Source organism: Protobothrops mucrosquamatus, unplaced genomic scaffold, assembly GCF_001527695.2.
Source record: "Protobothrops mucrosquamatus isolate PMUCROS unplaced genomic scaffold, P.Mucros_1.0 scaffold468, whole genome shotgun sequence".
Classification (NCBI taxonomy): Eukaryota; Metazoa; Chordata; class Lepidosauria; order Squamata; family Viperidae; genus Protobothrops; species Protobothrops mucrosquamatus.
Genome location: NW_015386789.1, coordinates 609458 through 636773, shown reverse-complemented (window position 1 = coordinate 636773; position 27316 = coordinate 609458). Strand labels below are relative to the sequence as shown.

Here is a 27316-nt window from a genome sequence, read left to right as displayed (position 1 = left end):
CCTCTCTCTCTCTCTCTCTCTCTCTCTCTCTCTCTCTCTCTCTCTCTCTCTCTCTCTCTCTCTCTGTGTGTGTGTGTGTGTGTGTGTGTCTCTCCCTCACACACACATACACAGAAACCCTTCCTGCTTTCTCTTTCTTCTCACCCTTTCTGGCCTGGCAAAGCAGAGCCACACGAGGAGAAGCCCAGAAAAGTGGGGCATGGCCGGGCGTGACGGGGTTAAGCTGGGAGGGAAGGGGCGGGCTAAAGTAAATGAGCTACTGCTGCACACCACCAGCCCCCCAGTGCTTGCTGTTTTCTGCCCGTGCTCCAAGGCGCCCAGCTGGGTTGCGGTGGGCCAGGGCTAGGGCAGCGGGGACCGGTCCCTTGCCATTTCTGGGACAGCCCCGGGGGGCCAAATCTGGGCCCTCCCCGGCCCGCATCCGGCTTGCGGGCTTTGTGTTTGACATGTCTGAAATAGATAACTAGTTTTACATATTGAAATATTAGCAAGCCACTTTATATTTCAATCGTATATCTGTGCTGCATTCCTTTTTTTTTTTACACCTGCAAACAAAATAAGATGCACGAGCTATTCTCTAGAAAATTCCATAGAAAGAGAAAGCCCTTTTTTTTCTCCCTTTTGTTGTTTCTTTTGTATACTCACTGGCTGTTCTGCTAAATCTTGTACCTCTTCCATGGAGGCGAGCTTTTTCAAAAGTGCTCCAATGTGAAGAATGGGTGTCTTTCTCTCCTGCCTTCAAAACCTGTAACAGACAATATCCATGTTTTATGTATTTGGGGAACTGCTTATTGTTTTTGCTATCAGTACCTCTAGCCAGTTAATATGCCATTTTATAAACATATGTTGGCTTTACCAATATAGAGACTATACCAGGGGTAGGCAACCTTGGCTGGCTCAGGAATTCTGGGAGTTGAAGTCCACGAGTCATAAAAGAGCCAAGGTTGCCTACCCCTGGACTATACTAACCTATGGGGAAAAGCAAGGGTTTTCCATTAAGCCGCAAGCTACAGCAGATACAACAATGCAAGTGAGGGCGCATCTGATGGTGCATTTCTTTTGTTACTTGGATTTCAAGTCACTATTCTTTTTTTCTTTCTTTTTACTGATATTTTACTAATAAATTTTTTTACTAATAAAAAAATTAAAGCACTGGAAGATTAAAGAAATACAAGCCACAGATGAAATACAAACAAATGAAAATGAAAGAGTTTGGAAAACTTGTTTTTATGTAAATGTTTGTGTGTTTATTTAACAGGTATTTTAGAATACAAACATGACCTTGAGGAGGAATATAAATGTCACTATTTTTTCTATTTGAAAAATAAAATAACAAATAAAATATTCACCTCCAAATGTTCTAGCATACAGGGAATCTCTCCTCTTCAGATTAAAAATCACAACATAATAAGAATTACAGAACTGAACTCATCATGGTATAACATAACCATCAGGCGAACACTGCTTTTTCCATGATACAATGTCCTTGATAGAAGAAATGCCAGACAATACCAAGCTGGTTGTTATATATCATAGAGACAAACTAATATTTTTACTTAGCCTTATCTACATAAATTTGTCTTTGCTATTTCAACTAATTTAATGAGGAAGTAAAATGACATTTTGATAGACCTATTCTTTGTCCTCCATCTATTTACTTTACTGAAACTGATGATTCCAGACCAAGCCATAACTATGATGGTGAAGCCCTTTAAAAGAAACAACTTGGTCAGGGGAAAAAGTCCCAATCTCCACACAGTAAACAAAACAATGGGTTGGATTGAGATCCAAATACCTTTAGCACAAAAGCACTTAAATCAATGGGTCTTCCAATAGGTACTCTCTAATTACAACTAACCCGTGATTCAACTTATGGAAAAAACAGAGTTGCTGAAGTAAAATTTAATGTCAAAATATTTTATTTCTATGATATCCTTTTTCAAGAAAATTCCAGGAAGGCTCACACAAGGTAAGTTGAAAATGTAACAATAAAACGCTACAATACCAATATAATACATATGTTTAACAGCTATAAGCAAATGTGATATTATTACAATCCCTATTTTCAATACCTGAGAAAATTGTTATAATGCAGTGTCTAAAAATATTTAAGAGGGAAAAATATTTTTACCTGATGCCTAAAAAAGGTAATGATTATTAAGTGAACCTGCTTGAAAACACTTTCAAAATTAAGGTTTTGCAATAAAAGCTTTTTTACTCCTTTCACAAACTTCAGCTGATGACCTACAAACGTTTATTATAATAAAAGCAAAAAGAAAGATGTATAATCAAAACAAGATTTCGGCTTGCCCTGACTCACCACAGAAAAATTACAACCAAAAAGCATATCTGTTAAAAATCTTATTAATTTATACATTTATTAATTTATGCATTTCTTATTAATTTATACATTTCACTTAATAGTACTTATGTACTGCCAGCAGGATTGATTGTAAGATTCCTTATCAGCAATATACCACTGCATTAGGAGAATTTATAAACAATACTATCCAAAATGCATTGAATTCATTTACCAACAATCTGGTTTTATATTTTAATTCTTGAATGCTTTAAAGAGTTAATTTATATCATGTTTTATATAAAACTATCAACAGAACATCAATTTTAGCTGATGCAATCATATCCCTCTAGAATTCTTAACCCTCCCCCCCAAAAAACCACAATTCAAAACAAACCCAACCCAAACCTTAAAGATTATTAAGCATGACTCACTGAGATTAATGGGATTTATTCCCCAATAACAACCTAACTACAGTGTTATCGCTTTTTTTAGTGAGAAAGTTCTCATTAAAATAAGATTAAAAACAGATGCCTGAAAATTAATGTGTATTCTCAGTCATCCATCCTTTGGCCTGAAAATTAAGATATTACTTCAATGTGATGGCAAAAAAGTTCACAGTTATTCACATTTTCATTCTTGCTTGTTTACCTTATAATTAGAAATAGTCTCATACTAAAATTTTCGACATCAAAGATGTAGAAAAAATGTGTTAGTGCCTGCCATAAACAAGCTGGTAATATTTTCAAATTTTCAATTGCCTGTACCAAATACGTGTTTCTTATTCCTACATTACTGAGAAATTTCATTTAATCAATGTACACCATAAAATATTTTTGAAGTTAATAAGACAGTAACCCACTCATCTAAAAGCTTCAAGTCAAAACGAATAGCAAATATAAAAAGTCTGCTTTCCCACTTCATGCCAACTTCCAGTTTTCTAAAGATATTTTTGTACACAAAGAGCTGTAAGTATAAATAAAGTCAAATGACTTTATTCTTAGAAATAGCGAAGCTACTTTTATGAAATCTGAACCAAAAATACTGTACAATAGATGAATTTCAAATCTAGTTTTATCTTTTTTTTTTCTTTTGCTTTCCAGAGCAGGTTTAGTATATTGCATTAATCTACTGCTCTGGCTTAAATATCATATAAACATGAAGGAGACGCCTTATTTGGAATTCAGCAATCAAGATTAACAACCCAAAAGGTCAAAACAGAGTAGATAATTTCTTTCAATGTAGAAAATTAGAATTTTCTTGTAATCTTATTTTTAAACATTTTTATTATGTAAACAAAGTATAATGAAACACCTTATAAGCCATCTACAGTACAATATAATCTTCCTTATTCATCTTCACAAAAGAAAATCCCATTAAATTAAGAGAGACCCCTAACTGTGTAAAGGACGTAATCCAATTTTATTATTGTGTAAATTACAAGTGAAAGGGCACTAGAAAATTAAATGAATTGAGCAAACCAGGATTCATTTCACCATGTAAATACACTATATTAAAGGGGAACACCTAATCATGATCACCAGGACAATGCTCTTCTCAATCTAATTTTTTAGCCAAACCATGGTTGGCTCGCTTGCAGTTCAGATATTTATATTGCACCTGTCCTCACTACACAAGGATGTCTTCACCACACATCAGACATTTTCTGATTTCAGTTCCTTAAAAGGTCAGGGCAGTAAAGCGAATGGCCAAGGATAAAAGAACATAAATTAAAAAGTCATGACAACGCTACAGGTCCAACATGTTTTAACTCGTTATTTTGATTTAAGAAGTAGCAACTTTGTAATACACGAAGCGCTTTTATTACTTCTGCTGAGACGCAGAAGTCATTACAGCCGATTTACTATTTGTAGAGAAAGAAGAGTATCTTATTTTATTGCCCAAGACCCTGCTAGCCCAAAATCACGTTTCAGTTAATGAAATCTTCTAAAAGATCGAGAATATCAGAACCTATAAAAGGGCAAATCTGACCAAGCGCTCTCGGAAAAAAAATGAATTTAAAGATCGCGATGAGCTCCTCAAAGGGGGTAGCCTCTTGAGAAGCTGAAAAACCTCGGCTTGCCCCTTGGCAAACCTATCATAAAAAACATAACCACAAATTAAGTAACCCTGTTAGGCTAACATACCCTGTAAGTCCAGGCTTTCGCTTAAAGAAAAAAAAAATCTCAAACAGACCTTTTCCTCCTCCCTGCATTCGACTTCTCTTTTAAAGCCATCAAAACCGGGGAGGGTGAGGGGATCAGAAGGGTCACGGCATCACGTGGCGGTGAGTTCCACAGGTTGCGGGCACGTCCTGTGACGCGCTCCGCCGCCTCCTATCCGGGTGCGGCAGAAGACGAGCCCCGCCCAACTGCCCTCTCTTCTCCCTTCCCCCCATTCACCGATGCGGGGGGGGGCAAACAGCGTCTGGGGGCGGGGCCGCGGCAACCGCTCCCCAGGCCACGCCCACCGGCCCGCGCGCCGATCGCGCGAGAGAAGAGGAAAGCTAAGGGCGGGGAAAACTTTTTTCTCTCACCGTGAGGAGAAGTTTGCGGAGGCGACCTTGGCGACAGGTGACATGGTGGACTTGGTGGCGACAACAGCGGGACCGGTGACGGGCTGAGTTCCCAGACAGGACAACAACACCCCCCACACACACAAATAAAAGAAAGAGAACGGAAAAGAACCCCTTTCGGCAAGCCTCCGCTGGTTTGAGACCCGGAAGCGGAAGCTCCTTGCCGGAAGTGACGGTAAAGGTGACGCGGGATAGGATTGGTCGGGGTATTTGCCGTCGGTAGCCGCCATCGCCGCCTAGGTTCCCTACTCGTGATTCAAAATGTCTGGGAAAGAGGGTGAGGGAAGGCACAAAGATTGGGCTGTGCGGCGAGGAGCGGCCGCGCCTTTTTCTTTTTGCCATTGAACTAGCAGGTAAAAAGAAAACGCGGCTGAGGGGATTCTCGCTGCCTTTGCTCCTTTACAGCACCTATTAGGCCCCAGCGTAATTACTTTTCTCTGCCTGTAGGGGTCGCCCGCCTCCTTTGGGGAGCAAAAATAGGCTCCATTAAGTTTGCCCGGTCTTGTACATTGAATCATAAACTAACTCAACAGGTTGGATTTGCACCACGTGATAAAACCACAAAAATCAGAGTTAACGCTACTGTAATGGCGCATAGCGTATTTTACAAATGCAGCTGCTAATTTTGAGCTGTCCTGATGAAAGGTGGTGTGCGGGAACAGAGCGGATAATAGAATTGGCTGCGTTCGGGCAAAGCCCCCTCCCCCACTTCGTAGCTATTTAACAACCCTAGTGAGGTGTGTGTAGAATGTAGATAAATATACTGCTGCAGCCCACATATTTTAATGGGCTTCAAAAATTAAAACGACCGTTAGTTGAGAATACAACTTTTTGTATTTCTTCGTTGCATTCTAGTAGTTGTCCAGATTATTATAGCTCAGATTTGTGCCAGCTCTAACTTGTAAGTAAAATATTTTCCCATATAGTTTAAATTACATTTACACGTTGAGTAAGAAGAGTAAGAACTCTTCTTACTCAACCCCAGCAAATTAATTTTTAAGACAATTAACCTCTGATACAAAAAAATACAGAATGTACATGGTATTTATCAAATTAAAGTCATAATTAATTGGGTTTCATACATTTGACAATGTGTGATTGGGTTTAGTTTAGGATGATAGAAATCCATGTCGGCACTAAGATTAGTAAAGCCTAACATATCGAGTTACATTTAAAATTTTAGGCAAGTTGACCTGTTGACAGAGATAAGTTCCACTGAATTCAGTGAAACATTTCTGCTATGCTAAATTGTTGCCGTTCTCTTTTGTTTTATTTAGATAACAATTATTTCAGTGCCATATAATTACCAATAAATGTTCTCCGGGTTGCAGTCTTATTTTAAAACAACAAATACACAAAATACCTGCAGGAGCTTCACAATTAGAACTTCTGATGTGCTTTTAATAAATCTCGAGTTGATAGTAATTAAAAACACAGGAGTTCCAAGCTAAACTATTTGAGAACAAATGTTTGGCATCCCCTCTTTTTGATATGGATATAACAAATGTATTCTTTTCCCCCCCCACAGCATTTCAGGTAGAGATCATTTCTGGCAAGTGGAATGCAGAATCCAGACATACTCAGAGGTAACCTCACATGATAGGTGTCTGTATTATAAATAAACAATAAAAGCACAGAAAGAAAGAGATTGATGGTGGGAATCATTCCATAGCTGTTGCCAAGCGCCAGAGAAATCAGGAGATCCAGACAGTTCAAATGGGTATAAAAATTTATTGCAAGCTTAAGCTCTCTACAAGAATTTGAACTACTAATGGTTAAAGCAATTTGGCAGTAGATAAGGAATTCATGGTGGGCTGGACTTAGATCTCTTGTGGACACTAAGGGACTCAAGACTGATGATGCATTTGACCCCTCCCTCGGGCTCAGCTTGGTCATCTAGAGCTGCTGAGTGTAAACCTCTGCTACCCTTCTCCCTCTGTCCATAACTCCGTCATCTATTTAGCCAATTTTCTGCCAGAGATATCCAAAAGGCTTTTGTTGGAAGCCTGGAGATCTTCAAATTTGGATAATCTTTTCAGCCATTGTGTTTCTAATAAAAGTGTTACCAGCTATACATTTCAGTCTTTTTTCCCTTCCTGGACCAACTAGGCTATGCTTGTCTTTTATAGTCTTCAATACAATAATGGAGTTACTGATAATTTTTTATCTAAAAAAAATGGACAGTATTTATTGGCTAACTCTTTTTTATCATCACTGTTTTTCATTAGTGATCCATACACACCCAGACAGGCAAGACATCAGAATATAAACCGACAGCAAACAGCACTCCTTACTAGCACTGATGATGTTACCTAGTTAGGATAATGAAACGTCTGCAAGAAAATAAGCTTAGAGAGCACCAAGGACCCCTCACTTGTATTTTGGAACATTTTAAGGTTAGACTATTACAAAACAATAGATAGTAATGAAATATTAGGCAACATTTGAGTTTCCTGAGAAAGCCAATCATCCCTTAGCATAGTCAGCATTCTAAATCATGAACAAACTTCATGTGTAGAAGAGGCTCCTGTCTCAGATGTGTGCCTGTCAAATTGTGGAAGGTTACAGATGTGGAGAAGGACAATATATTGAAATGGGCATAATATGCCAGAAGTCTTAATTTCATGTAAGGTTGTAATTTAGATTTTACTTTTCCATAGATATGATTGCAAACAAAATAATGAGAATTCATTCCTGATGGACCTACAGGCAATGGTTCTCTCATTCTCCAGGCTTCTTTCAGGATAGGTCTTCTTGTTTCCTATCTCAGCTTCTAAATTTACATAGGGATTCTTGGCTAATCCATAACTGTTAAGTTGTAAGTTTTGGCTTGTATCTCTCAGCCTTTCTTGATACGAAGGAATGACAAAAGAGCAAGAGAAAGATTATACCCATGAGAATGGCATGTTTGATGGAAAAGAATCCTATAGCCCTGTCCTAGATATTGGCACTAGGACCCAAGAAAGACCTGATATGTTCCAAATGATGCCCAAGAATTTAGAAGTACCTCAGGATGAAAACAAAATACTGATTATATTATATCACAACTGCAACAATGTAATATCTATCTTTCAAATAAGAGATTTACAAATTCTTTACCCTCACAACAATATCCAAAGTCATCTCATTTGAGATATGGCATGTCCTTTCAGAGATCTTGCATTTGTGTTACATGGCCTTCAGTTCTTGCTGCTTTTGGACAACACAGGTTGCAGCCCTAAATTAATTTGCCAAGCATTCTTGCTAGGCATTAGCTTTTATTTGACACTGATAATAAGTAAATGTTGCTCTTCAGTAAGAAAGTTATCATTTCATTTCACTTTACAGTTTTCAATCAGAAGGTCTCTCAGCCTAGATGTTCAGTCCGTTTCCTTAAGAATGAAAAAAGGGCCCCAGTAGCTGGTCATCTTTAGTTAGCTTTTGGGCAGCAAATCAAAGCTCCTGCTTACAATCTTTGCTGTTTGTGAGGAGACATAGTGTATTTCCTTATCTGCATGCAGTATATGTTTGTCCTTTAACTTAACCAATTGTAACCAAATGTATGTTCTTTGGCCTTTTTTGCTGCTACAGAAGTATCTTCCTCCATCTTGCGTTCAAAATACTTTTAAGGTTTGGGGGATGCAGGAATACAATTATCTAACTGTACCATCCCTTCCATTCCAGTCTCAGTTGTTTGCCTGGAGCATTTTCGACTGTCTTTTATGCTTTTAAAATTTTCAGAAAGATGTTTCCTGAATTTTTTTGTGAGAAAACAATAAATGATAGGATCCAGGACACAGTTGGCACCCAGAAAAACAAGGGTAGCCTGATGGATATCATTTAATAGTTTTTTACTTTGGCAGCTTATGTCCCACTTGTTCAGAACCATCAAAGTCCAGGGTAGATCCACCAAGTGGTGAGGCACAAAACAGACAGTGAAGACAGTCAAAACTGTGGTCACCAACCAAAGAGCCCGTTGCCTGACACGGGCACTCCTCCGAGTTTGCACTGTTTTTGAAAGCAATGTCCGGATAATGAAAGCATTGCATACCAAGACAAGCAGGAAAGCAATGAAGAAACAAACACAAATAATCACATGGAAGGCAAGAATAGGCGTGGTATTAGTGGTGGTATCATAACGCTCAAAACAGCGAATCAGATGCCCCTCAGGGGTTGTGCCATCATCAACTAAAAAGTAGATGGAAGGAACACCTATTAGGATCCAAATAGCCAATGTAACATAAATTCCTCTTCTTCGTGTGCTCGATTGAACCGTTGAAATGGGCCTTGTGACAGCTTGGTAACGATTATATGTTATCACTCCCAGGAATGCCACAGAGCAGTATGTATTGACGAAAAATAAGTAGCCAGCTATATTACACAGAAAGCTGGGCATGATCCAGTTCCCTCTGTAGTTGTAATAAACAATCCACATTGGCAATGTAACCAGGAAAAGTAAGTCAGCAGTTGTCAAATTGACTATGAATATTTTTATTTCATTTAATTTCTTCTTAGCATAAAGCCGCCAGAAAAGCCACAGCACATAGGTGTTAGCTACAAAGCCCAGAATGAAAATGATGCTGTAGTAGATAGTAAACAGTAGATATCTGAACTCAGAATCCACATGGCATATCATAGTTTGGCTAACAAGTGCAGAGAAGTTTCCATTTTCACGAAGTTTGGATATCATTGTAGTAGTCATGGTGTTCTTATCCTGGAAATAAAATGACAGAAGGAAATAGTTAATGTAAGAATAGAAAATGACAGGATTTCTTAAAGCTAACTTGGAGCTGGCTAGGTCTTTAATACAATCTCACTTTCCTCACTCACACTACATACTGTGGGACAGTTCATTGCCTTACTCTCTAGGACAGGGCTTTTCAACCAGTGGTACGGGTACCACCTGCAATACATTGGCACTTGGCAGGTGGTACGCGACCATCCTAGAAAAGTGGTAGCAGGAGAGGGGAATAAGCTGAACCGGTGGCAGCACCGCACAAGCCTGAGCGAGAGATGGCTGGAGCTGCAGGGCTGTCAGGGCTCAGCGGAAGCACCAGGATCAGCGCTGGGCTCCAGCTGGAGCTCGGCCCTGATCCTGGCGCTTCTGCTGAGCCCAGAAGAAGCACCAATCAGCTGGAACGTTGCAGCATCTCCAGGGTCTTGTGATTTACATTCAGATGCTTGGCAACTGATTCATATTTATGATGGTCACAGTATCCCAGGGTCATGTGAAGTGACCAAAACCTGCTGCAACCACCCAGCAGATGGGGGAATAAAAACCAAACACCCCCCACCCCACCCCTGCTGCCAATCCTCAACAGAAATGCTCACAACAATGAAAACCTCGGACAGGAGGAAGAGCACGGCCGGGTGGGCAGGCAGGTGTCTTGCTCGGCTGTGCCTTGGGGGGCCCTTTTTTCAGTGCCATTGTAACTTCGAACAGTCACTAAGTGAACTGTTGTAAGTTGAGGACTACCTGTACTTTATCACTTTTTTCCTTTTTTTTTTTTTTTTTTTGGTCATCAAGTTTTTGACACCTTGCTAGGCGACTGGTGGTACTCGGATGTTGCCATATCCTAAAAGTGGTACAATGGGTGAAAAGGTTGAAAAGCCCTGCTCTAGGAATCCCCTTTCCAGGGATTCTCTAGTAATTGTGGGGTTTCTTAGCCAACCCTGTAATTTGAGAATGTTTTCCCATGTTTAACTACTTTAGCCTGTCAGGAGATTGTACTCNCACCTTGCTAGGCGACTGGTGGTACTCGGATGTTGCCATATCCTAAAAGTGGTACAATGGGTGAAAAGGTTGAAAAGCCCTGCTCTAGGAATCCCCTTTCCAGGGATTCTCTAGTAATTGTGGGGTTTCTTAGCCAACCCTGTAATTTGAGAATGTTTTCCCATGTTTAACTACTTTAGCCTGTCAGGAGATTGTACTCCGAAGTTACTCCTTTGGCAACTCAAATTTAGCAGCTGGGCTTGACAGTCAGCCCTCAACTCTAGGAATATCTCTATACCAATATCCTGCATTTATTCCATATTTATGTCCATCAACCATTTCATTCTCTCAAGTGACCACATTATAAGCATTCAGAATGCTCCACTTTTTACATTGGTTCAAGTAAATAGATCATAATCAGACTTTTTGCTTTTTGTAGCTTATTAAGTAAAATAATTACAGCTAAATGTCTAAAGTTGATGCATGGTTAGATCTGCATCCTAATCTAAAGCAGAAAGCTGGGGGGAGAAAATGGAATTGAGAGAGGGAGAGGTGAGCAATTTTAAAAGAAGATCTTCCTTTTTGCTTGGTTCTCATCATCTGTATATCTTCAGTTTTTTCAGGGTAGGGCTGGATGGAATAAGAATGAACAGAGCTGGTTCATGACCAGAAAATTACATGACTTCCTTTTCCTTGCAATGTTTTCTAAAGCTCATAAGGGGTTATAGTACAAGGATATCTCTACTCAACCGTTTCTCACTTTTTTCCACTCGGTTCTTCAGATTAAGGCTACTTAATCTCTTGTTTGTCTGATTTTTTTGTCTACTCTATGGGAGCCTGTGGCAAATTAAGGCATTCATATTTCAGCAGACTATGTATTAGTGTTTTAACTTTTTTTCACTTGATTCTGTGGTTACCTAAGAACAGTGAAAATCTGGAGCTCGAGCTGCATTAGTTACCTACAGGTTCTGGCAAGGGATGGAAATAAGTGGAGGGGGAAGAAGTGAAACTATATAATAAAGGGGGAAGGAATCTGAGCTTTTATTCAAAAAGACTGACCTGGGGTGAAGCAAAAGTTAAAGTTAGCACAGCTTAATGCTTTCCAGTCATGGTGTCTCTGGGAAAAGCAGGCTTCAGCCTCTAGTAATAAAATGTTTAAGAATAGAGGTGAGCTATTTGCAGGAGATGGTCAAGACTGGGTTTTAGAGTCCCTTCCACTGAGGGCTGGCTAAAATACGTGTGTCAACAAGGAGCTTCATCTTGAATGTGTAGCTCTTCATTTTTTTTCTAACCTACACAAACCAATTGTACAACTGACAAAAGCTGTTCTATAGTTTTACCCAAATCATATAAATATTTTCTATAGTTAATTTCTGTTTTGAAACTTTAAACATACTTTCCTAATGGTATTGGTATCATGATTTTATAGTTTGTGCCAATTATAATACATAGATAAAACTGTGACCGCAATGGGATGGCTATAATTTTACTCTTGAATGTTATGTTATGCTGGTCAGTGACTGAAATAAAGAGGCCACCGCCAAGAAGATGACTCATTTTCGTTTGAAAAGACACCACAAGCTAAATGGCTGGGAGCCAGACTTAGATTGATTTGAAAATCCATGTCCCATTCTATGCTGCTTAAAAATATTTCTGGCACTTTTACAATCTAAATGACAAAAGCTCTTCAAGAGTCTTAGTTTGCCAATAGCATTTTCTTAGGTTGAATTCAAGTGACCTCTGATTACCATTGGGCCCAACCCACTAGATAGAAAATTAACGTTAACCAAACATTAAAAAGATGGTATCAAGCCTTAGTGACATAGACACCAAACCCACCTCTAATTGTTGGGCAAGATGTTAATACATCATTGAACTGCAAGAATAACTCTCATAAGTTTAGATTAGACAACTTCAAGGATATCAAGCTTTCTAAAATAGCACGCTGACATTTAAAGAGAAAGGAAATGGCTTTAGCTATGAAGACCTTGCAAGCTACAGGGATAAAATGAACTCCCTTCAAAATAGAAAAATCTCCAGATAGTTGAGCTATATTGTGCAACATTTGCCGATGAAGATTAGAACAGCATTCAAAGTTGTTATAATTAAGTACTCACCAGATAGCATTTCCTTTTGTTTGTGAATTGAATTTTATAACTTCATGAAAATACAAAGACTTCAGTTTTTCCTAGCTTTTCTTCTAAGTAGAAAGAACCCCAAACTTTCTGTGCTATATATTTTCTTGTCTTGAAAATTTAGCAATAGGGTGATTTTTGACTTCCTTGGGGCAATTTTTCAATTATAATCATGTTCTGCTGCCTTCTTTTTACTCACTTCCTCCTTCTAGGCAAATAAGTACATTAGAAAGAGTTATTTAACTTTTATCAAATTAGTGTCTTTTTAACTTCCTTATAGTACAGTTTCAAGTGGTATTTTCTAAACATCTTTTGTTGTATTTTTTCTGGTTACATCTGCAACTATTCTATATAGAAGGAAGTGAAACTGGTGTAGACAAAAACGAAGTTGTCCACAAAAGGATCTGTAGGCATTCTTGAGAAATTCTAATAAACCACAAAAGGAATTGGGCAACATGAATCAGGGTTGAATATAATTGCAGATTTTTTGTGCTTCCTTTCTCAATTTTCAAACTATTCTTGCTTTTTTAAAAAAAAAACAAAAAATCTAAAACCATTAGGTATCTTGACTAAGTCTAAGAGCAGCCATTCTCTCCTACTTGAGAATAAGCCCTATTTAATAACACATATTCAGAACCAGTGTTAAAGATTGTGTGGGTGGGTATTTGCCAAGGTGTGGAACCTAACAGCCCATTTCTGACCTGAACCATCCTAAGGAAAGTATTCCCAAGCATCATTGACTGCTATGAACATTTCAGGAAGACAGATGTGTTAGTCTATGGTGGCCAAAAATCACGGGGAGTCTGGTAGCACCTTTTTCAACTAACAGTTTTTTTGTGCGGGGTCCTTAGTGCTCCCTTAGTGCTCTGTTTTCTTGCAGACATTTCATTGCCTTACCTACTGGTAGCTGGTAAATGAAATGTCTGCAAGAAAACAGCCAAGCTCAGGGAGCACCAAGGACCCCACAGTTCAACCCTGAGCTATAAATACTCTCTTCTATTAGTACAGATTTTATTAAAAGGTATTTCTGACCCGCAGAGCACTTTATCAGATGCATAGAGCGACTGATGAAGTATTGAAATTGGGGTGAAGTGGGAGAGGTGGCTGAACTAGTTTACATCAAAATATTTTGAGGCATTCTCAGAAGGCCTTAACAAACAGGCACTTGTAATCTGTTTCATATATTACTGCATTGCAGAACAAACTTAAGTCTCCCTTCCTTTCCCTCTCAACTACATTCCTGGCCTTCCAGAAGAGCCTAACAATTTGGGGCCTGATACATTGGGGGTGCTGCAGGGGTAGAGAAGATCTGTGGTGATTATGGCCACCCATGATCTTGGTTTTTAACTTTTAACTTCTCTTACTCAATTTTTCTAATTTTAATTCATTTATTGTATTATAAGCCAGTATTGGTGAGATGGGTGGTACAGAAATTTAATAGATAAATATACCCAATTTACATCCTTAATCAGTTTAGCCACATCATGTCCCCGATGAAATAAACTGTAGCTCAAGAAAGATTATACCTTTTAATAAAGTTTGTTAGACAGAAAAGGCGCTACTTGATTCTTGACTTTATGATTAGTGAGAATTAACAGAAAGAAAGGAACTGTTTGTCTTGAATAGCCTGGTTTGCATCTCCAAAGTAATCTTATTTTCAGTTCTAGTAAGTCATTGGCAGTGTTGAAATGAAACTCAGCTGCTAGTCATATTATAGGTGGAGTGCTGACTTTTCTTTTACTACATGTAATAAAATGCCCCAGGTATTGTGCTGATCTCTCATTTCCCAATGAGAGAAGTTTCTGTTGGCAGCAGAAATTTGGCACTTCTCCCAAATCATCACAAACAACAAAAAAAAAAACCCAGAAAAAAGATGCGTGGTTAGGAGCATTTAGACATCCTCTTTGAGCCCCGAAGGGAGAGAAATTGATACAAGAATAGAAAGATGCTATATATCAAGTGATCAGCAATGAGTTTGGCCCAGTCTGTTGTTGAGGTTGACTGGTGAAATAAAGTCACAAATTGTGGTGGAAGGTAAGTCTGGATTCCTGAGAGGGAGGCACTGCACTCCTGAGGGCAAAGAGGCCACAAAGCATGGAGAGCTTGGTCAAGAGAAAGAGAATTAAGAGGGCTCCTCCCTAGAGATTCCCAGAGTGTATCTAGTTGTGGGCTGCTTGGTGCTCTCTGTGCTTGGTGGGGTTTTTTTGCAGTTGTTTCATTACCAAACTAAGTAATATCATCAGTGCTAGAAGGGAATGGGGTTGGACTCGGTGTTCCTTGATTAGGTTGTTGTTTACTATTATTAGCTTGTTAGTCTAAGTTGGTGGTTCCTTGATTGGGGCATGGTTTACTTCTTAATTGTTGATCAAATGTTAATCTTGCTGTTAATCTCTGCTTATCTGGGTGTTGATTGCTGGTGAGGAGGCTTTTTGTTTCTTTTTTGATTTTTTGATTGTATCTTTTGAATGGCATATAGATGTTGTTTATCTCTGCCTGTTGTTGGCTGATTTGTGTAAATGCCAGGCTTCCAGGAATTATCTAGCATTTCTGGACTTGGCTTGGTCTAGTAGGATATTCACAGTTTCCCAATGGAAGCTTTAGTTAAAAAGTCTGACTATATGTTGTGTAATTAAAGAGTTTGCATCATGTTTTCTGACCTAGTTGGTGTTCTAAGATGCATTTTGCTAGTCTTCCATCTCTTTGTCCTACATAGTTGCTGTTATAGTCCCTTACATTGTATCTTGTAAACAATTCCTATTTTTTTCTTCTATTGGTAGAATATCTATCATTGTGCAAATAGAGCAGTTGCTTTAGTTTGGCTAGATTTTGTCTATAAACGAGGAACAATAAAGAATACTACTCAGACGTACCGGTAACTCCATGTGTCTTGGGGGACCTGACATAGATTAAGCCAATGTAGAAAACTTTTGTTTTAGTGTATATGACCACACATCTCAGCATCATAACTTCAGATAGTTAAATAACAGAACTATCACTAGTATAAATGGTATAAACTATTTGATAATAATGATTGCATTTGGTAATAGATTTAACCATCAACAAACCACTTAGAAGTTACACTTCTCCGTTGATTTGTGGGAGAAGTGATGCAAAGTGGTGTGCATTAAAGTGATATATTAGAACTCAAGATTTTAATGTCCTTTGTCCAACACAGCTATGAAGTTCTCAGTGGTGTCTGTGGACTTGTCACTCTAACACAGGCATGTCAAACTCGCGATGTCACATGATGTCACACGATGTATCGGAGCTTTTTCGCCATTGCTGGCAATGGGGTGGGCGCGGCTCCGGTATGATGAAACCGGCCCGTGGGCCGGCAGTTTGACACCCCTGCTCTAACATGTTTCACAGGTTTGGTGCTAAAGAAATATGTTGTAAAGGGATAATTTTTATGCAGTACTTCATCAAAATGTGGTTCTTATATTTAAGAAATATATAACTACATGGAAAATAGAAGTGTTTATGCCCTTATCTGGCCTTTCCACGGAAAGTTTTTATTTTTAGTTTATTTTCCCCAATGGCTGCATTTTTTTGTACCATCTTTTTGATGACTGGGTGAAACAGAAACCACAAGAATGTTTGTTCTGCCATTTTATATTCAAGAACCCTTGGCATCTTTTGCTGTAAACTTTCTATATTAGGTCACTTTGTCTTTACCCAAGCTAAAGAGATCCTCTTTTCACTCTTGTGGTCTTTTGACCTTATGGCGTCCTTTCCCAACCTGATGCCTTTCTGCTAATGCTGGGTTCCAGTTCTGAACATCATCAGTTTTGGTGGCAGCGGATGGAAAGATGATGGAGTCCCATAATCTGCAATAGGCCAGGGCAGGATAGCTGTTCTAGAGCAGCAGTCTGCAACCTTGACAACTTTAAGACTTGTGGACTTCAGCTCCCAGAATTTCGAAAGTTGTCAAAGTTGCAGACCCCTCTTCTAGAGCATTGGTCCCCACTTGGTTGGCATCCAAAACTATAAGATTAAACTGCCCAGGCAGTGAAATTGCAAGCCTCTCCCAGATATTAATTCCCACACAAGGTGATGGATTCAAAACCAGGTAACCATGAGTTCTAATCCTTGTGTAGGCATTGAAGTCAGCTTTGTGACTTTTTGCCAATCAGTTACTTTCTCAACCTAATCCCTTATAGCTTGTGATTGTGTGGAAGACAGGAAAAGCAAGAATTATGTACACGTTCCCTTAAGTTGTTAAAAAAAAAGATGGGGCATAAATCTAATAAAGCAAATACGCTACTAAAATTAATTGTGTACTTGTTCAATTCCAGAATGAAAAGCTTTGGACTGTGGAGTCTTTAGTTCTGAATACATATCTTTTATACTAGGCTCTGCTCGGTAGATTTCCACATGATAATAACTTAAAAGTAAAAAAAGGAATGCACAGAATTTACAATAACTAAGTGACAACACTAGTGACCTTCTCTGGGCATGATCCAGCACAATTATTTTAATTTGTGAAAATGTAATTCCACATACTGGATAATAATTTCATTGATATTAGACTCTCTATTTTTAGTATAATTCCACTGTCAGTTTTCCACTCATATAAAAAATCAGTTACATCCTTTCCTGGTCTGTTTGACTCTTCAACTTCCTGATACTGGAAATAAGATATTTTGAATGCTAACAGGATACAACATAGTAACAACTTCTTGTTTGCTAAATTGAAAGAAAGACAGTGATTGAAGCCATGACAACAAAAGTTGTGTAAATGAAATTAACTTTACAATAAATTGGATCACTGTGCAAACCTATAATACAATATAGGACTTAAGGCATGGGAACTGAAGGTTTCCGTATAGAATCCAGGTTGCTACAAACTATCTACTTCTGTCCTTACAGATCAGTCATATACTGACACTAAAAAACCAAATGTGCAGAAGCACTTGCCATTTAAGGTAACAGTGCCCTGGTAGGATATTATGGATATTGATTAATCTTTTGTTAAATACTCTTCCATATTTCTGCCTGCCCAGCTCTGATCTTGCCAAGCGGTTTTGATGCATGCCTGAAAAGCCGCATTGAAAACTGTCTGCGATATCATGATTATCAAAGACATTGTGGATAGGTATAGTGATGGATAACTCATAGCTGACCTCCCTGTTTATGATAAATTTTTCTGGAGAAAGATAGCACCGATGCCAGAGAAGCCAATCAAAAGGAATTTTATCAGAAGGACTTCCATAGGTACATATCCAAATAGGAATCGTTAGATATCTACTGTGGCTCATAGATCCTCATAATCACTGCCAGTTCCTGGAGATTCCTGGCAATTTGTTTGTGAATTAGCATCATTTGAAGCTAGAAGGAACAACAATAGCCTTCTTCTCATTCTCTTCTACGGTTATTCTGATCATGCGGAAAGAGTATAATCTAAACAAGGCAGCTGGCAGGGAAGGATGGATCTCCTGAGTATAGATTGACCAAGAATCTCTAAAATTTGCAACTGAGCTTATTTGTGGCATCTATTATTTCATGATCAGAATAATTATTTCTATTAAAATATTCATTATTGAGCCTAACTCCCTGATGAAGTATTTCTCTACAAACAATTCATGGGCAATATGCATATTTCTATAAAGTCCGTCTCAATATTTGGGGTGAAAAAGCCTTAATTACAAAAGCTGGGTGCAGTCCTAGCACACTTAAATAATTTCATCTGTAAAAGCACCCATCACTTACCACAGCAAGGATGAATGTTCTTGGCTGAGTCCAAGGTTTGGCCACAATGTAATGAGCGATGTCCATCAATAGAAGGCAAGTCTGTGGGAACGATGCCTCTTACATGCTGTGACTTGAAGCATTTTCATGACATGCTGAATTCTATAAGCTCAACTGAAAATGACACAGGAAACCTACATAGTCATTGGGAATGAAGAAACCATGTGTGTGTCATCCTCATTGCCAAACAGATGAAATGTTGAGCAAGTTTAAGAGGAAGATAACTTGCTACAAAAAGCTATAAGACAGCACTTATTATATATTTTATCCCCATCTGGAATGAAATGGGCAATAAAATACATTTAAATGGATGTAAATGTAGAAGTTGATGTTTCTGATCCAAGGAGCTACGGGATCAACACTGATGAGTATGATATGTGTGAAACTGAACGGAGTTTGGATTTACTTTAACTTATTTAGGATGAATGCAGTGTGTAAAACTGAATTTAAATTCTGAATCATCGAAGGCTTAGTCGGATCATAGTAGACTTGTTCACCTTGTGCATTTTGGCAGTTGTTAATTGCATCATGAGAGCAGCTTAGATGTAGTTGTTAAAATATCAGGCCAGAACTAGGGGACCATGAGTTGTAGTCCTGCCTTAAGCACAAAAGCAGCTGGTTGACCTTCAGCCAGTCACTTTTTCTTAGCCCTAGAAAGGAGGCAATGGCAAACCACCTTTGAAAAACCTTGCCAAGAAAACTTCAGAGTTGAATTGTACACAATTCAACAGAAGAAAAAAAAACATACACCACATTAGTTTATCTAAAAATTATTTGCACAGAAAGCTATGATGTCAGCTACGTGATGTATAAAAAAAATAAAATGGGTGTAATGCAGTTGCTTGGGTTCAGCTTGATAGAAAATCATTTGGCAAAAAGAAGGAAGTCACCTCAAATGGCATTTACTTAGAAGAAAGGGCTGTGCTCTCTAAGCTAGGTTAATGACTTTTGGCATGTTCCATCACCGATGTTACACACATGGTCCTTCCATTGAACTTTTTGCACATATGAATGGGAAATGCACCATGGATTTGTCCTGGCAGGCAACAGAGGTGTGACCCAGCCCTGTTTCAAGGCAGCTTTATCAGGTCCTTTCCAGTATTGAATGCAAGTGGAGTTAGATTTTTTTTTCCTTTTGAAAATATTAACAGTTTAGGCAGGGTTTCATTTCTCCCCTCCATTACACATGAATAATTGATCCATCCTTTTAGGGATGCACAGGTAAAGATCCAGGACTATAGGCAGACCTTTTAAAAATCGGCTCCCTTGCTTGGAAGAAAACTAGGTTCTCTGTCTTGTTGGAGAGTTCTCCAACTTCTAGACCAGTGGTGGCGAACCTATGGCACGGGTGCCAGAGGCGGCACTCAGAGCCCTCTCTGTGGGCACGTGCGCCATCGCCCCAGTCCTAGGCCTTCAGCTGGGTTTTATTAAACTTTTTCGCTTTAGGCCTCCACCGCCGTGTGCAAAAAAAAAAAAAAAAAGGTTCAATCAGTCAATTTCAACTTCTCATGGGAAAAAAGATCTTGCAAAGTTGGAATTGATTGAACTTTTTAGTCCCACCCAGTCTGCCGTGACCACCACAGCCACGCCCACCCATTAGGCCACACCCAGCCAATGGGCCACACCCACCCGGCACTCGACAATGCATAAGTGGGTTTTGGGTTGCAGTTTGGGCACTCGGTCTCTAAAAGGTTCGCCATCACTGTTCTAGACAATCATGAATGAGACATAAAAGATTCAACTTAAAAGAGGGACAAGGCAGATACACTGGTCTGGTTTTGTGATAGCAACTACTGATGACTTCGTTACACAGAATATTTTTCATGCTTGTGCTGTCAAAAAGCATCAAACAAAAAGCATCAAACATTCATGCTTGTGCTGTCAAAAAGCATCAAACATAAGATTGATAGTAGATTGTGAAAATCCAGGTTATGATTCCATTAGGCACATCAGAAAAGGGGATAATCAATACAAGAAAACAGCAAGCAAAAGGCAGCCTTGAAAGGATAGGATTTCAAGGTTTATTTAACAGTATAGATCCAAGCCATTTATCACCTGCTCCCATACAATCTATCCTGCAGTCTCAGCTCATTAGGATGGCACATTTCACGAATCCCACTAAGGAAAGGCTTGAAATCCATAGCCAAGTTGGCTTTGTGCGTGGCAGGGCCCATATTATGAGATTAATTGCCACTGAAGTGAGCTGCTTCATTGTTATAATTTGTTTCCCAAAGTCTTTAAATTATATTTGGTTAGGGTTTATTTCTGAAAATGTGTCGTGGATGTTTTATTATACAGTTGTAAGGATTTGACTTTTCTCCCATGCATTGGGCCAGAATGGTAATTTAATTTATTCTGTTAACATAGGGAGTGTTTTTTTTTTATCAATGAATAACAAGTGCCAGTTCTAGTTATGCAGGAAGTGGGTGGCATGTAACATTTCCAATCAAAGAAAAACTTACCGTCCAGGGGTTTATGCTAGAGAGGTCCATAGGATGGGGCTGAATGTTGACCCTCTTATGAGATGGATAAATAGCCCACTGCCTCCCTTGGCAGAGGTTGGCTGGAGAATAGACAAGTAAGGCTTCCCTCAGCTGTTTCTCTCAAACGTCTCGGCTATGCCTTTCATACTGGAAAACACACCCCTGCTGAGGTTCAGGTGCCATCACTCTACCAAAATGTGTGATTCTGAGTCTGGAATATGCCATCTCCTCTAATTTTCAGGTACCAAAGTATATTGGGCTGGCCTTGATGACTTGCCAGAGGTGGGACATCCAAGAGTGAAGCCTGTCGTTTCATTACACCCCTTCCCTGCTTCTTCCACTCATATTATTTGAAATATGCCAATGTAACAAGCAGAGAGCAAATACAAAGAAGTCCATACAGAGATCCTGATCGGTTCCAAAATAAAATTAAAAGGTACTTACCTCCGTTTGTGGTTTATAAATTAATCCCTCTAGCCTAGCAGATCATGGGAGACGAGGTTCTTCTGTATGAAGTAAATTTCTTCTCATGTTTCTGTCCTGGAAGTCCAGATTATTTCAGTGTGGTTTCTTCAGAAGTGTTGACTGTGATTATTTTTACTCTTCTGGAGAAAAACGTTTTGGGAGAACACTAAGATTATCATACTGTATTACGTCTGTGGAAGGAGGAGTCCATTGTAATACCACATGCCACAGAAGTGCTGGGAAATCCCAAAGGTTGCATGTCTGTCTCTGTGTGTGTGTGTGCGCGCACGCGCATGATATATACATTCTGCAACTGTTTGAACTTATTTCTCAACAGTAATAGCAGGAAGCAGAAGCTATGAGTGAGCAAGGTGTGGTCGGTCTCTTAGGTGAATTCATAAAAACAGTTTAACCTAATTTCTGCCACATAGCTTATCCAGGCAATAGCCTGATCTCCCAGCTAGGTGCATGTAATAGAAATACAGAGGAGAAAATCTGGTTGTAGAAAATGATTCTGTGAAATTTGCACTATATTCTGTCGACTTTTATTTATTTGTATGGGCATGTATATGTTTACACAGCCTTTAAAAACCTTAGCTGTCGTTCTGCATGTACTAATGTTTGTCAAATGTTAAAGAACTGGTAACCAGCATCTGAAACTCCAGCTTAGGTATTCTCAAGAGGAGTGGCAGCCTGAATATTTACTGTCTGAGACAAGTGAGTACTAGTGTAATGGGGGGTGGGCAGATATAGCGAAGTTCAGGAAATGAGAAGCAACTGGTAGGGCATTGCCATGAGAAGCAAGGAAATAAATTGAATGCTAGGAACCTGGTTGTCTAGGGTTTATAATTACCTAAAGGCAGAACAGTGGGAAGAGGGGAAAGTAAGCAAGCAGGAAATAACATAATTGGTTCATAGGGTGAGATAAAAGAGTGTATTAGCAGATAAAATGGATCTTTCAAAGAAATGGAGATAATTTCCCATTGCTGGAGAAAATTGTTAGGAACCCTGGACCTGAAGGAGAACTGGATCAGTACTGGATGAAGTAAAACCAGACTAGAAGACCTAATGATGAAGCTATGCTTAAATATTTTGGATATATAATTCAAGGGCAAGGATAATTTGGAGAAGACTCAGATACTCGGGAAAACCCAAGGGAATCAAAAAAAGAGGTTACAAAGATTCAAAGGAACAATTGCTGGCATATAGTATGTCCTGCCAAAATTTTGTCAGCTGGGCCATGAAGAATCAGAAGTGTCTGAACAACATGGCCCTCTGGATTTTTGCAGTCCAATATGAAAATGAGTTCTCTCACAGGGTCAAAAGTAAACAACTCTATACCACAAGAGATGGATGGAAATGGTATCTTCTGCACCAAAGAAATTTACTTCTAGCTCTTTTCATAGAAGGGGGCATGTTATAAACAAAAGATTTGTTAAAACTTCTCAGCAGAGAATTTTTGCATTCCAAGCTTTTTAGTTAAAGCAGTTCAGTTTCAATATTTGGAGGCTGGAAGGCATGACTGGAGGCAGAAATCATGTTTGGGACTTGTTTATAGTGGTTTTTAAGCTTATCTGGATTTCATTGTTTTTCCTGATGCGTACTAATGAGTTGTGTTTTACAACTTAGCCTAACTGATACTATAGGTAATAGGGAAGTTTTGTCCAAAAAAAGGGCAAAAGATACACTAACCAGATACATTCAATAGGTTTGGACTGCAAATATCTCTAGATGACCACGATATAGTATTTGTATCTACTCGGTGAGCCTTTAGTTTTTTGTTGCCCAGATTTGTTAGTCTAATTAATATATATTCTTAAGTAGCTCTAGATATTTTTCATTAATCAGAAGTAGTTTTCATGAACTACAGTAAAAGGTTAGAGATTCCTAACATAAACATTGCTCTTCCTAGGAATGCTTTTCAGGAGAAATTATATATTTTTAGTATCCATTGCTCTGTGTGGGCTGGTTTACAGAAATATGACTTTGATTTTCTTTCTTGGAAATTACCATAAATTCTGACTTTGATTCATTCCATATTCATTTATTAGCTGTCTTTGTGAGTAGCTGCCTGTGCTATCAGAACTCTTAACAGAATCCGTGGAATAAGGCAATATGATATTGGGATTTGCCAGCATTACAGTTCTGTGAAGGGGCCTTTTTATAGCATGGGTGGAGAAGATGTGACCTTCCAGATAGGCTCAAAGATCTCTATCTTTGGGCTTTAGGGAGAGAAACAGAATTATCTGCATCATTAGCACCGAGGAAGAGTTGTCTGGCTTATTCTTCCCAGGAGCACCTCCAGATCTAGAACCAATGTTATTCTGCTGCTTCAGCATAGCAAGCTGTGGAAATGAACAATATCCATTTCAAATCATTATTTGAATGATCAGTCGTGCTGATACGCATGACTTTTTGCACTCTTATTTTGCCTAAATTCTTATCCTATAACCAAGTAGCCATATGTAGATTGCAGAAGTTGTCAGGAGATGAGGGGTTGGGGGGGGGAGCTACAACTTCATTATGTTGCTAGTGTTATTCAAATGTGATCTGAGGCACCAGGAGTTGCACAATGCCTTTGGACAGAACCATTGGTGCTTTAAGAATTGAGAAGCTATTTCTCAAAATGTTCAAAACCTCCACCTGCAGTTCCATCAGTAATATCCCCAAGTGTCTAGAAAAGATAAATACCAGGTCTGTTTGTAACATGACTGATTTCATCTACAATTATGTGATAGACAAGAAAAAAGACCTAACATATTCAAACTAGTTAAGGAAAGGCAGGTATCCTCCCGTGTTAGACTTATACCCTCCTAGATCCTTCCTCAGCCATGATCCTCTGGAAAATCTTTTTTAAAAAAGTTTTATTAAGGATTTTTATTAAGGTTTTAGCAATAATAAAATATAATACAAACTGAACTCAAAGAGGGAAAAGAATAGGAAAAATTAACTATAAAGTGCAAAGAAAAAAGGAAGAGAAATGAGAGAAATAGGAACTTCTTTTTAAAAAATGACTTCTGATCATCATAACAAGTACAAACTAACTTAATATTTATCCACCCCTAAAAGGTTATATACAGGTATCACTTCTTCCCATAGCCTACCCCTTATCCATTCACAAATCCATGAATCATTAATGTGTCTGTCCAGATATCAACAAAAATTCTGTAAAAAGTACCCAGAATTTTATAAACATATGTCTTATTTAACACTGATCACACAAATTGACTTTGTATTCCTTCCTTTCGTTTCTAGCAGTTTTGGTCCTGAGTTCATTCAGAAGCTGTCGTAGGATTTAATATTCCTTCACTTTTTCTTTCTCCCATCTAGTTTTAAAGTTTCCCTGAGGGATGTCAGTTTTCATGCTCTTTGGGGAAAGGCTCAAAATTTAGAGGCAACAATAGATTTCCCTAGGGAATGTCTGCCTGGCCCTATACATGTGGTGACATGTTAGATATGGCTTTGCGTCAGGGCGTCAGTATCTGGCAATATGCATAGCAAACTGTGATGAAGGCAAAATGACATGGCAATCACTCAGCAATGCAATTACACGCAATGCAATTACACGGGTCTGGATGGGGAGGAACAGACTCAGACTCAACCCTTCCAAGACCGAGTGGCTGTGGTTGCCGGCGCCCCGGCATAGTCAGCTGACTCCATCGCTGACTATAGGGGGCGAGACTCTGGCCCCCTCAGAGAGGGCACGCAACTTGGGTGTCCTCCTGGATCCACGGCTGACACTGGAAGACCATTTGTCGGCCGNCCACCTTTAAAGCGCTCCATGGCATAGGACCTGGATATTTACGAGACCGCCTTCTGCCACAGATTCCCTCCCACAGACCGGTACGCTCCCACAGAGCGGGCCTCCTCAGGGTGCCGTCGGCCAGGCAGTGTCGGCTGGCGACCCCCAGGGGGAGGGCCTTCTCTGTGGGTGCCCCCACCCTCTGGAACGAACTACCCCCAGAGATCCGGACGATCCCGGATCTCTTAACCTTCCGCCGCGCCCTCAAGACATGGCTTTTTCAACAAGCGGGACTGACCTAGGGTGAATTTTAAATAGGGAAAATTTTTTAAAGATTTTAATAATGACACAGCCATTAATATATTTGATTTTTAATCGGTTTTATAGGGGAAATGTTTTTTGTGTTGTTTTTTAACATGCTGTGAGCCGCCCTGAGTCCCGTGGGGAGAAGGGCGGCATAGAAGTTAGTGATAAATAAATAAAAGCAGCATTTAAGTGATGTCATCATTACATGTGTCATTATTTGGCCCCCCTTCACTTTCCTCCCCACAGTTACCTGTGAATGTGCTACACACGAAAGGATTAATAAAGTGCCCATGACAACTGGTGAAATTGTGTCCATGCTGCAAAAGAAGAAATGATTGTGAGTTGCTCAATAAGCATTCTAGTTATATTCAATTGACTTAAAGAGTTTCCAGTTTGTGAGCTCAGGCTTCTAAACAAATACACTTTAATAAGTTTCTGGTTAAGGCTTGGGACCTCTGAGTACTGTACATTCCATCTGTGTCACTTGAGAAACTTGGAATGCACAGAAATACTGGGCTGGATGCCAAAATCTTGGGGTTTTGGCTGGTGTTGCTTCCATCCAAATTTTCATGTCTTGTAAATTATTTTTATGGCTTAAGCTAGACCACAGTTTATTATGCCACCTCAATCCACAGTTTATTATGTTATCATCGAATTATATGTTCATTCTGAATTTGGAAACAGGCTGGCTCTCAGCTTTCTTTTGCTAGAGAAATTGTTGATTAAAAGGAGAATTACTGGTTGTTTCCTTAATAGTAACTGGACATACTGTATATACAGTAGTTTCCTGGTTATTGAAACTATCTTAATAACCTATTGAGTACTTAAACATGTTTCAATTGTTTATAGAATAAACTAGGTTTGGCCACGAACACATGTAATTATCAGCACAAATCAATCCACTGCAGAATGAAGTCCTCTAAATTGAAGATTATGGATCATAATCTACCACATTGGCCCAGTGTGATTGGTAGGGAGATATTTTTTGATCTCCCAGTTTAGGGGGACAAATGGCTGTCCAGTCTCTTCTTAAAAACTTCCAGTGTTGGAGCATTCACAACTTCTGGAAGCAGGTTGTTCCACTGATTAATTGTTCTAACTGTCAGGAAATTTCTCCTCAAATTGGAAATTTCTCTCCAATTTGATTAATTGGAGAGAAGAGAAACAAGCTAGCTAAAGCTTGGAAAACTGGGATTCTCTGCCTTGAACAAAACCCTCTTTATCTCTATTTATACTTTATGTTCCTGATTCTTTTTCTACCAAAGGAAACTAAATTCTGTAGTGTACTTTCCCATTTGGGAAGCAGAGAGCACACGGTTCAGTCATAAGTTCTTGTATTAATGATGTGTTGCTGCTGAGAAAAGCAAAAAGAAGTGCATTTTAAGGCTCCATGGAGGTCATCAAAATATCTACAACCTCAAGTTGTGTAGCTACCTACAAAATCAGTTGATATAACATCTTTTTCAAAAGTACCTAATGAATTCTGATATGGCTGCATGAAGAAAATGACATTTAAGAATTAGAAAAAAAAAATGGAAAAACAGATATTTTCAATAGGTAGTAGCTTGGAAAAGATCAGAGCAATTCAGTGTTTACAGATCTTTTATTGCACTTGGGAGCAATGCAGAAAGATCCAATTTACCTACTCTGTGATATACAATAAGGTATGCTGAATTCATCACCTTGTTAAGGCTGCTTTTAGATTGTGTGAAGAAAACTTCAAAAGGCTGAACTATTGCTGACTTTGGTGTCAGTAGAAAAACAAGAGTTCTATTTTCCCAAAGCGACAGAAGATTTTCTTCAAACTTGTAAAAAACAAACTTTTGTCTGTGTGCCTTTTTGCAAGTGATATTGTAAAAGGAAAGTGGGGA

At 38.9% G+C, this 27316-nt stretch overlaps 2 protein-coding genes and 1 long non-coding RNA gene across 7 annotated transcripts in view; 1 reads left to right on the top strand and 2 right to left on the bottom strand.

Moving 5' to 3' along the window:
• Positions 1–4857, bottom strand: part of EYA3 (EYA transcriptional coactivator and phosphatase 3) — a 25792-nt gene extending 20935 nt beyond the window's left edge. For both annotated transcript variants that reach the window (XM_015816583.1, XM_015816584.1), the window contains exons 1-2: positions 4836–4857; positions 646–745 (exon numbers count right to left, since the gene is read on the bottom strand). In XM_015816583.1, coding sequence (XP_015672069.1) covers positions 646–678 — 33 coding nt within the window. In that variant the 5' untranslated portion in view covers positions 679–745; positions 4836–4857. The remainder of the gene's footprint in view (positions 1–645; positions 746–4835) is intronic.
• Positions 4858–4949: 92 nt separating this feature from the next.
• LOC107288013 lies at positions 4950–21363 on the top strand. 2 transcript variants are annotated; one of them, XR_001548887.1, is made up of 3 exons: positions 4950–5049; positions 6403–6460; positions 21174–21363. It is a non-coding gene; the product is annotated as an uncharacterized LOC107288013 (long non-coding RNA). The 2 variants fall into 2 exon arrangements; XR_001548888.1 differs by having other exon boundaries at positions 5030–5055.
• Positions 6621–21659, bottom strand: PTAFR (platelet activating factor receptor). Of its 3 annotated transcripts, none has more exons than XM_015816586.1 (3): positions 21377–21659; positions 18411–18583; positions 7215–9567 (listed from the first exon to the last, which is right to left on the bottom strand). In XM_015816586.1, the coding sequence occupies exons 2-3, from the start codon at positions 18474–18476 to the stop codon at positions 8479–8481; spliced, it is 1155 nt and encodes a 384-aa protein (XP_015672072.1). In that variant the 5' UTR covers positions 18477–18583; positions 21377–21659; the 3' UTR covers positions 7215–8478. The 3 variants fall into 3 exon arrangements, with proteins under 3 accessions (XP_015672073.1, XP_015672072.1, XP_015672071.1); XM_015816585.1 differs by having other exon boundaries at positions 18411–18563; XM_015816587.1 differs by lacking the exon at positions 18411–18583 and having other exon boundaries at positions 6621–9567.
• Between the last annotated feature and the right edge of the window lie 5657 nt (positions 21660–27316).